Below are 11223 nucleotides of genomic sequence, written 5' to 3'. Positions count from 1 at the left end.
TTGAAATGAAATTTTGCCAACCACAGGGTGCCACTCTTGGTAGAGGCCCACCATGTAGATTTAGAATTTTTTTTACTCTCCTTATGATAAACTTCTACCCATTCATGATCATGCTAGGTAATTTTCTTGCTTAACTATGCACCAACTTATTTTCATGCTTAGCATAACAATAACTCATTCAACATGCTTGAGAACTCACAATTTACAACCTTAAACTATTTTCATAGCATACCATAATATATTTACCTACTTCACATATTGTTTTTCTAAAACATAAATATTTCAATTTCATATAAAAATACACATTAAGCATTTCACAAAACTCACAAATCATAAAGAACTAATATATACAATAATTTAAGGTCTTAATTATCTCAACTCTTAATTTCTACCAAACCAAGAATACCCATATCAAACCAAAAGAGCCTCCAACAAGCGTATAAGCGCCAACAATGGTTAATCTACAATTCAATACCATCAAGCATCATTAATGGCTAACCATCATTAATCTCTTCTAATCAAAGTCTAACCCTAAGGCTCACATTTCATTCATCGCAACTAAACCCATTTCTAAGTTCCCTTAGCTTATTAATCTATTAATCATCATCAACCACCCATAATGTCAATAACTTAACCCCAAGACTATGCTTCTTTAGGTTCTTCTTCATCAACTACTTTGAGGGTGATAACTTTGTTCTTCTCATTGTTTTTTCCTCTTTATATTGAAATAAGGTTGCTTCATGATCTTCCAAGCTGTAAAATAGTTTAGCTACAAATCTCATGGATGATCCTTGAGCTTCTATAATGGCCATGAACCTTGGTTGCCACTCTAAAGGAAGACTATTTAGAATTTTCTTGACTTTTTTAGCCTAGGTATATGTATTTTCCAGATTGAGTAGATGGTTAACAATATGTGAGAATTGAATTTGCATATCTTTAATTGTCTCTCCTTTGTTCATCTTAAATGTCTCATGTTCATGAATGGGATTGCTTTTCTATTCTCCTTTGCTTCATCGGTTCCTTCATAGGCTTGTCTCAAGGCAGTCCACATTTCTTTTACTGTTGTACAGTAGCTGCCTCGATAATACTCCATACGGTTGAGAGTGTAAGCTATTACAAACTTAGCTTTGGCATTTAAATTAAAGAGCCTCTTGTCCTCATCATTCCATTCTTCTCTCTTCTTTTCCCTCATTAGACCATCTAGACTAGGAATCATTGGAACATGTGGTTCTTTGAAGACTATGTCCAATATTTTAATATTGAGCACTTTAAGATACATCGTCATTCTACTTTTCTAGAATAGATAATATTCTCCTTTGTATGCTGGAGGTTTGAAAATAGAGTCCTTCACCAAGATTATCATATATAATGTCTACTATAATTAACCCACTAATTAAACTCATTGTTAGGGTAATAAATGATTTAATCTCATATGAGCTATTACCATGGTACAAAGAAGCAATTGAGGACAATAAGGTCAAATAAGATTCAATAAGAATACTTTTGAAAAAGAGACCCCGGTTTAAAATCTTGTAATGAGGTTGGTTGAGATCAAATGCTTTAAAATTATATTGATTTAACAAACAGAAGCATATAATAATTAGTTAATAGCATCACACATTAAAACACGGGCAAATAGGTCAATTTACCCCATTCTAGCATGTCTTCCTTAGCTAGTTGCACATCCATCATAGCTAATGACACAGTAAGTGTTGGTCAAGGCTAAACAAGCTATGTAATGTCCCCAGTGTTAACCACCAATAGAACCACAATATAAAAAGCCAATTAATTAATTGGAAAAATTACTTGAGAAATATAGGATCGCCCTTGTCTAGTTATAACTCTAAAGATTAAGTATTAAAATTTTTGTGTAAATGGAATCCCATAATAACTTAAATTTGAAAAATTAATATTAAAGGGCTTTAAAACACTTCAAATTAGAGAAAAGATCATTTAGGAAGCATGGAAAACATTTAAAATAATAAATAAGTGAAACAGGGTCAAAATGGTAATTTTTGGGCAAAACGGCACAATCCAACATGGCTAACACTCACTTGCCATGGCTTGTAGCACATAGAGCATTCACCTTAACCAATGTTGCCATTTGTCATGACTGACACTCATTGTGTCATGTGCCATGACCAAATAAGCCTCCACATAGCTCATCTACCATGATAGCAAGTTGTCATAATATCTCCCAGATTCCAACTTTTGGTGCACATAACTTTTCACTTGGATATTCAATTGAGGTGATCTAATATTCCACACGAAGATAAATAAATATACTAGCTAATAGCTCCATTCTCACCACAAACCGGTATCATAAGGGACTTTTGGACTCCTAAGGCTATAAACATCCAAAACATATTCTCAATGTCAATCAAGTGTCCTAAAACCTCAACCTTAGCCATTAACCTTCTACAACCAATCAACCATATATGAAAAAAAAATTACATATGCTAAAGAATAGTTCCATATCGCAGAAGAAACATCTTATATACATCCAAAAGTATCCTTAATGGATTTTAACAATGGATATTTAAATATATAAAATTAATATTTGAATATGTAAAAGAAACATCACATATGCTTCAACTATGTTCTAGGGCTCAATAAATTGCTATCGAAAGATCTGGTTTAACATACTGATACTGAAGGATCTTGTATTAAGTATTGCCATTGAATTATTAACAATGAAAGACCTTTTGACATATTGATAGCGAAAAACCTTATGTAACATATTGACAACAAAAAACTTTGCTCAACTTTTGTTCTTTTAATCATAAAGATAATTTGGTCATTTGGAAATCTGAATTAATACCAGCAAAAAATCTAATGTCTCGAGTTCTTGTGGGCAAACTCAAGTTTGGTAGAGTTTTTATTGGCAATGTTTCCTTAATTTCATTTTCTCATCACAAAAGATAAAAAAGAAAAGGACTAGTAGCATACTAGAATCCCGCAAAGCACTGAATTCATGATTGATCGTGGGGCGGGCCGGTTGATCCTGGCCCACACTGAAAATGACGAATAAAACCTTGCTCAGACTCCACCACTTTCCTCTACGCAAAACCTCACCTTGCGAAGAAAAAATTCTTCTCTGCTTCGAAACCCTACTCTGGTTATAACCGAATCGATTGCTCATTTCCCCAATTCGTTGCACCTGAAAGCCCTAGAGCGCAATCTGTGGTGATCATGACGAAGTTTTCCTCTCTAGTATCGAATCATATTCGATTCCTGCTTCAGAGCTTGGACGAGGTCAACTTCGACTCTGTTTTCCATGAACTTTGCCAGGTACCTTTTTCAAATGTGGGATAGGATTGCATTTTCACCTATTGATTTGCCTTTTGTTCTTATTTCTTTCTTATGCTTCTTCTTATCCGACGTTACGCTGTAATCTTGGTCTCCATTGTATAGAAGGGCTAAATTTTTCTGTCTTTTGTTGTTGGGTTTCAGAAAATATGGTCCTGCCACGTTGAAATTTGAGTTTATTGCAACATGTGATTCATGATGAAACAAAAATATAGTTAGTCCTAATCTGGAAGTGCTTGTGTTTCTTTTGGCGATAGGCCGAGTGTGTGACAACAAAGATATATATTGGCGAGCTGCTTAAATGTTGATCCTGCTCTATACATCAGTAGAATAATTGTTTCTGCTGCAATTAGTTAACATAATTAACTGGTCTAGTCAAACTTTCAAAAGTATGTTGATCTATGTTTTTGTTCAATTCCTAATATGTTTTAATATAGTTCTTTATGCGTACTTTAATATGTACTATGATCTTGATATGGAAAGGTGAAGCAATCTAGGGTTTCATAAATATCTTCCATTTGACATCTGGGAGAAGGTGGTGTTTAAATCACGAGCTATGCTTTAGATAGGCAGCTAGTCTTGAACTGTTTTTATAAGATCTTTTTATTCGCTATATTTTCTGTTGGGTATGGATTTGGAAGACGAGGGGCATAAATACCTTGACGTGAAGCAGTTATTCACTGGATTGTAGCTGCATGAAATTGACTAGCTAGACCTTTTGGTAATTTATTGAGGAAATAACCTTAAAAGTCAGTGCTGCTTGCTCAGAAGGGAATTTTAAAGAAAACTATAGCCTATAGGTTTCTGTGTGACTCTGTTGAGTGGTTTGTCAACGTTTAGGCGTTAAATATGGAATATCTGGAGGTTTTACTCTTTGAAATAACTGCTTACTAGAGGGCAAACTGATGAGGTTTCTGGTATACATTGTACCTCATCATGAATGGTATCTTTTATGATGTTCTTATTATCTTATTTACTTATTTTAATCTTAAGCATGATTAGTGCACCGTGCATTCTTTTAATCTCTTGTGTGGTTCAGTTATTTTTATATATCTTCCATTTTTCCCTGTAAACATAATTCCCCTAGAGGACTTAAGTAGAATTGCTTCCTTTTCGCCCTTTTCTTTTCTGTCTGTATTTAGATTGAACTATCTGACTATATCAGTCCTTCAAATTGTTTCGTACATCCAGATCATTGAATATGGAACCGATGGAAGCATTTTACTCCTAAAAACATGCTTGGATCACCTGAATTATGTCAGAAATGATCTGAAGGACATGCCTCAGGTTTCTATTCTTGCGGCAGTCATCAAGTACCTCTTGGACAAACCTAACTTTAGTACAGTGTTTTCTGAGTCACTGAAGACTATAGAGATCAGTGAAAGCTTCCTAGAAAAGTTTTCTAGTGGATTGCAGTTGTCTTTATTGGAGAAAATAACCATCGGTCTTGCTTTATCTGATTCAGAAAATGTTGACACCAGGCTTTGTGGTAAGTATAAAGTTAATTCCTATTTTGAATTTGTGCTTAACTTTCTCCTCTATACATAAAATGACAGGACTCTCTTAGCAATATTAGTTTGATGGCAATATTTTCTTTTTACCATTTATTGGTGGTTGTCAAGGATGCTACTTGACATCTTATTCTTGTTTAGGCAAGAACTTTTGTGTGGCTCAGATTGAAGAGCTTTGTGCCAATCCTACCTCTTTGAGTTGTTCTGAGCAAATTCAAAATATTGTCATGTTCCTCAATCGCACTGAGGGCCTTTCCAAGCATGTGGATTCCTTTATGCAGATGTTATCATTAGTCCAGTTAGAAGAAACACCATCTTTTGTTTTGACGCCATTGCTGCCTGATGGGTTGCATGACCCCAACTTCTTAAGGTGGTAACCTATTTAGTTATCTTGTGCTGTTCAAGCTCTCAATGATGCTACCTTACACGCACACGCAATATAACTACATGTAAGCTTAATAGCTTCCCCTATACTTTACAGGAATATGGAGCTGTTCCACAAGGCTGAAGACAATGACTTTGAAGCTATTTTAGCAGACATACAGAAGGAAATGAACATGGGAGATATTGTGAAGGAACTGGGATATGGGTGCACTGTTAGCAATCCACTGTGCAGGGAAATTTTCTCACTTTTCTTACCTTTAACTGAGGATACCCTTGCCAAATTACTTGGTTCTATTGCTTGGTCTCATGCTGGGATGGATGACAATCAGAGTTCATTCTTAAATTTTCGTATGGCCCTTGGTTATAGCACTTTGTCTGAGTTGCCACCCCTGAATTCTTGGAATATTGATGTTCTGATAGATACGATCAAGCATCTGGTGAATGACTATGTTTCTTCTCAGTATCTTTTATTTCAATCATGGGTGTGTAAAATTATTAAATTAAATGTTTTCAGCTTCTGTTCTTACTGTATACAGGCACCTGGAATCAATTGGACAAGTATAATTGAGAATCTTGATCATGAAGGGTTCTTTGTTCCTAGTGAAGAAGCTTTTTCCTTTCTCATGTCTGTATATAAGCATGCCTGCAAGGTATGTTATCAGAATTTGGGCAAATGCAAGCAATGCTTCTAGTCCTGGTTGTCACTTTTAGTGACAAAATCTTTCACGTGGAAATCTGACCGTTTGAATTTGAGCATTGCAGGAGCCTTTTCCTCTTAATGCCATTTGTGGGTCTGTCTGGAAGAATACTGAGGGCCAGCTATCTTTTCTTAAATTTGCTGTGTCAGCACCACCAGAAGTGTTTACCTTTGCCCACTCTACCAGGCAGTTGGTATGATGCTCTGTGTACTTGGTTTCTGTTTCTTGTTTCTATCTCTATAGGTTTCTATGAGTAACAGATTTTTATGCAGGAGTATGTTGATGCAATTCATGGCCACAAGCTTCAATCTGGACATGCAAATCATGCGTGGTTGTGTCTGGACTTGTTGGATGTGTTCTGCCAGCTAGCTGAAAGGGGTCATGCTAGTTCTGTTAGATCGATCCTTGATTATCCTCTTAAGCACTGTCCTGAAATCTTGCTTCTTGGGTTGGCACATATTAATGTATAATTTGCTGGATTTTGTTCTTCTGGTTTGTATAATATTCATTTTCATATGTCTATTCTTGGTGTTAAGTTTGTATTTCTGGTTGCAGACTGCATACAACCTTCTACAACATGAGGTTTCTCTGATTGTTTTCCCCATTATGTTAAGAAATGTGGTTGGTGGTGGTATGATTCTGCATCTTTGGGATGTTAACCACAATCTGGTGTTGCGGGCTATCATAGATTCGCAAAACAAAGATGTAGAGAGCACTACAAGAATTGCGGACATCTGTCAAGAGCTGAAGGTAGGAATAATGTCTAGAGTGGATTTTTCATATTGATTGTTTTGATGGGTGGCAGAATATATTGACTTGTGATTTGTCTTGAATTTCAGTTTGATGATCTCATCAAGAGCCAAATCTTGTTTCCCTTAAGAAGTTTTAAATTTGAGTGCTAATCTGCAGCTTTGCTATTTTGTTTGTTAATTATTTGTTTTGTAGATTCTACAATCAATATTAGAGATCATCCCTGCTTTTTCGAGTATAAGGTTGGCAGCCCTCGCCTCAAGAAAAGAATTTCTTGATCTTGAGAAGTGGTTGGTTACCAATCTTACGATTCACAAAGATGTCTTTTTTGAGGTAAATATTGCTCCCTCACACATTTACGCTTGCCATTTCTGTTTTGTTAAGAGTACCAGTACTATTTTATGCTTCTTGCGTTCATGTGTGTTATAATTTGCCGATGCATGAAATTTATTTAGATGGAAAGGGTTCATGTTTGTTGGTTTATTTTTCAGGAGTGTCTCAAGTTCCTAAAAGATACACATTTTGGGGGATCTCAGAACTTGTCTAGCAATTCTTTTCGTCAGTCTACTGTTCTGAATCTTTATGCTGAGGCGACACCTACTTTCTTGAAGGTTCTGATTTTTACTTTGGTTTTTTAATGGTTTCCGTACCTTATTCTATTCCATCAAGCATGGAACCTGACTGAGTTAGTGTACAGGTTCTTAAAAGTAATTCTGGCTTGATCTCCTCTAGCCAGCTTTCTGAGGAGCTGGAAAGGTTGCATGCATCTATTATGGACTCAAATCCAAGGTTGCAAAGCAGTGGGGCTGCTGATTCATCTTCTGATGGATATTCAGATGACATTGAGACAGAAGCGAATGCATACTTTCATCAGATGTTTTCTAGTCAGTTAACCATTGATGTAATGGTTCAGATGCTTTCTCGATTCAAAGAATCTTCTGTGAAGAGGTGATTCCTGTTAATGATGACATATAGTTTGATTGGACATAGTACCATTGCATTTATTGGGTTTCACTGATTCAATATGTTTGGGGAAATAATTTCACTGTTTAGTTAAGGAGGCATACTTTTTGGGAAGTTTTCTTATCATTGCTTTTTATTCCGTTTATAATGTGTATATTTTTATTCTTTATTCAAGGAAGAATAAACTTCCAGATTTCATATTTGAGTTGAGGCCCTGTCCCTTCATTTCAAAAATTTTCTCTGTGAATTGCTTCTCTTGTTTTCTCTATGATGAAATTGTGAATTATGTGTGAACATTGTCATCAACCAGAAGTTGTGTATGTTGCTTTGTTGTGGAGCTCATAAATTTACACTGAATGCTATCATTTTCAACCTCCTTTTTTCATTGGGAACCATTTAGAAATGCTATTAGCACTTCAGGGTTGCATCTTCAAGTCCTGTAGACTAATTGGTGTCCCTAATTTCAGATATTAGCTCTTGCATTTTTGAAAATAAGTCACACTTGCTGATTCATTTGTTGAAAATATTTAAATATGTTTAAATTCTTACTGATGTCTTTAAATGATTTAAGCATGTCTGAAAATTCTGTTTTGTAATCACTAATGGTCTGGACAATTTTTCGTGAGTAAGCAGGGAGCAATCAATTTTTGAGTGTATGATAGCAAATTTATTTGAGGAGTATAGGTTTTTCCCAAAGTATCCTGAGAGGCAACTCAAAATTGCAGCGGTTCTCTTTGGTGAGTTTTACTTTTGACCTTGCATATGATGAAATTGACTCAAATCTAGTCATTAGTGGTTTGAAAATTGCCATTATCAACGGGAGTTGTGTGTATATGGTACATGACAACTTTAGCATTCATTTGTAATCTGCATTTTATGGAATAGCCATTTGTGACAGACATTGGATTGTGCTTGCATGACAGTTTGTAATGCCGGTCATGATGTCATTGTTTTACAGTTTCTTAACCTTTTTTTAGGTGTTTTATTAACCAGTCTTGCATCGTGCCTGGTTATTTATTAATAGCATATTTAGCACATACGTGAAAAAGTGAGGGTGGCACCTATTGAGGAAAAAATGGTAGAAAATCGGTTGAGATGGTTTGGGCATGTACAAAGAAGACCAAGGGAGGCACCAGTGAGAAGAGTGGAACATATAACTTTGAGTCCGATTAAGAGAGGTAGAGGAAAGCCTAAGAGAACACTCTTGGAAGTTGTTGAACGAGATCTCTTAATTAATAATATTTCTAAAAGCTTAATAAATGATAGAGCACAATGGCGTCTTGCAATCCATGTAGCCGACCCCACCTAGTGGGATAAAGGCTTGTTGTTGTTGTTGTATGCATATATATTGTGAGAGGAGGAGTAATCTAGGGAAATGCTTAGCTTGTAGGCAAAATTGTTTTGGCATTGATAATGGATTTATTTCCTTGAAATATGGTTAAATTTCCTTGTAGTAGAGTTTTGATGGAGACCGTAGGAAGCATGGGAACCCAATCTTAGAAGGAAGAAGGACCATATCACTTAAAGAACAACAATAATTACTTGCGGCTACTCAATGTAGGATTCTTCATAGCGACGCCATTTAAGAGTTGATGTCTTCATGTTGTGCTCACATTGGCTGTTGGGTGGCACCTTTTGTAGGTAGCCCTTTTTTGTGGAGGTCAGTCCATCTTTGATGTCTATTGATGGAGATCCAAGGAAACATGGGGATCTACCTTATGAAATGGCATGTAGAGGGGGAAGAACCATGTCCGCTTTAGTATCACAAGAATTACTTTGTGGTTGTATAACATGTGGCCCTGTCACATGCTTATCATTTTTTTTTTTTAAAAATTAGTTCTAAGTAAGAGAGTAATTTTGTTGATATCAAAGAATTTGGGTTGTTGACAGAGTACATTGATGTCGTGCAACCCATTGTAGTTGATCCTATCTAGTGGGATAGGGCTTCTTGTTGCAAGAGAGTGATTTTGTTGTGCCTATTTTATTGGTTACTGAGTAAAACTAGAAGTTGCTAAAGATAATCTTAGTTCATTTGTTTTAATGATGCTGTTCAAATCCCTACTGACGAGTAGCAACAATGCTACTTGATGGTGCACAAGAGAGGAGAAAATTAAGGATGAAATATAGGAAGCTAAAGGGACAATATTGCTAGATCCTGTAAATCCGGAAAAATAAGGGCATAACAGAAATATAAAAAACTACCAATAATGTTCATAGGTCTGAAAATAAGGCCCATGGATCTCCAACACTTCCCCTCAAGCTACTTAGTAGATGCTTAGTATTCCCAGTTTGCTACTTAGTGCCTCAAATCTTATTCTTGTCAATACTTTGGTGAGTAAGTCTGCAACTTGCTTGCCTGTAGGTACATAAGCTAGATCGATTTTGACCCAGTCTACCTTCTTTAAAAAGGCATCCTATTGATCTAGTGTCTCCTTATGAAGTGGCATCCTTTTGATTAAATGGGTTGCTGAGGTGCCTCATCCCTGAACTGATTTGGTACATTGCTAATGAGCGTAATTGCCCTTGCGACTTCAAGTAGACGTTCCTTCTTTCAGAAATACCTATTTGTTGTGGTATGTTTACACGGAGTCTGGTGTAGGATTCCATTGTTGTTTATGTAGTTTTCAAGGTGTTCATTTTTGCATTGTCACTTCTGAAGATCATTATATTGATTTTGAACTGATTTTGTATCAACGTATGGAAGTCTGTAAAAATCCAGGAAACATTCAATTGTCTCTAATGAATAAGGTCCATGATAAGCATGTGCGGTCATCAATAATGGTCACAAACAATACTGGACCCTTAAAAGTCTTTATTTTTGAGGGTGCCAATTTGTCACCATGAACAATTGTGAATGGTTTTGTGGAGAAAATTTGGAGAAAAATCTTGGCAGCTAATTAGGAACGATATGGTTAAATAATAACTCCATAAATCTGGAAAAATAAATAACAGACATAATAGTTCTTCAACAGTACAGTAGAATTCTGTGTGTGCAAAAGCTTGTGCATGTCTAATTTTCTTGGAAATGTGTTTCAGTATTAATGCTTAGTTTTCTATCATTTTATTGAAAGACTTTGAACATGACCAGGTTCTCTGATCAAGCATCAGCTTGTAACTCATCTCAGTCTTGGGATTGCTCTTCGTTGTGTTCTTGATGCATTGCGTAAACCTGCTGATTCAAAGGTTATCGTGCTGATGAGTACTTTTCTGAGTTTTCATTTCATGTGAAAAATGACACTCGTTAAAGCCAAAAAAATTGACAGTAGTTATATGCAGATGTTTATATTTGGAAGTATGGCATTGGAGCAGTTTGTTGATCGTCTGATTGAGTGGCCACAGTACTGCAATCATATTCTTCAAATCTCTCATTTACGCAATACGCATGCAGAAATAGTTGCTTTCATTGAGCAGGCTCTTGCCAGAATTTCATCTGGTCATGCAGACACAGAGGGGATCAACCATCATTCTGCCATTAATAATCATAATTCTATGCCAACTACCTCAGGGCATGCGGAGGTAAGCAGTAAATTCTGCTTTCTATCCTCTCTTTTATAATATCTTGAAACGTGTGATTTGTTAGAATCATGTATTATGGTGAATAAGTAATG

The 11223-nt window shown here is 35.9% G+C and overlaps 1 protein-coding gene across 3 annotated transcripts in view; it reads left to right on the top strand.

Moving 5' to 3' along the window:
- Positions 1–3059: 3059 nt before the first annotated feature.
- LOC129291440 (uncharacterized) overlaps positions 3060–11223 on the top strand; it is a 28624-nt gene continuing 20460 nt past the window's right edge. For 2 of the 3 annotated variants that reach the window (XM_054928785.1, XM_054928784.1), the window contains exons 1-14: positions 3061–3291; positions 4501–4798; positions 4962–5190; positions 5302–5641; positions 5741–5854; positions 5967–6095; positions 6175–6366; positions 6458–6652; positions 6848–6985; positions 7144–7263; positions 7350–7600; positions 8249–8352; positions 10704–10798; positions 10892–11131. In XM_054928785.1, the coding sequence (XP_054784760.1) occupies positions 3193–3291; positions 4501–4798; positions 4962–5190; positions 5302–5641; positions 5741–5854; positions 5967–6095; positions 6175–6366; positions 6458–6652; positions 6848–6985; positions 7144–7263; positions 7350–7600; positions 8249–8352; positions 10704–10798; positions 10892–11131 (2544 nt within the window). In that variant the 5' untranslated portion in view covers positions 3061–3192. Of the gene's footprint in view, positions 3292–4500; positions 4799–4961; positions 5191–5301; positions 5642–5740; positions 5855–5966; positions 6096–6174; positions 6367–6457; positions 6653–6847; positions 6986–7143; positions 7264–7349; positions 7601–8248; positions 8353–10703; positions 10799–10891; positions 11132–11223 lie in introns of all 3 variants that reach the window. The other variant, XM_054928786.1, reaches the window with a different exon arrangement.

This window comes from Prosopis cineraria, unplaced genomic scaffold (assembly GCF_029017545.1).
Source record: "Prosopis cineraria cultivar Desert tree isolate PC_DT_omini unplaced genomic scaffold, ASM2901754v1 PC13, whole genome shotgun sequence".
NCBI classification, from domain to species: Eukaryota; Viridiplantae; Streptophyta; class Magnoliopsida; order Fabales; family Fabaceae; genus Prosopis; species Prosopis cineraria.
This window is presented reverse-complemented; position numbering and strand designations above follow the sequence as displayed.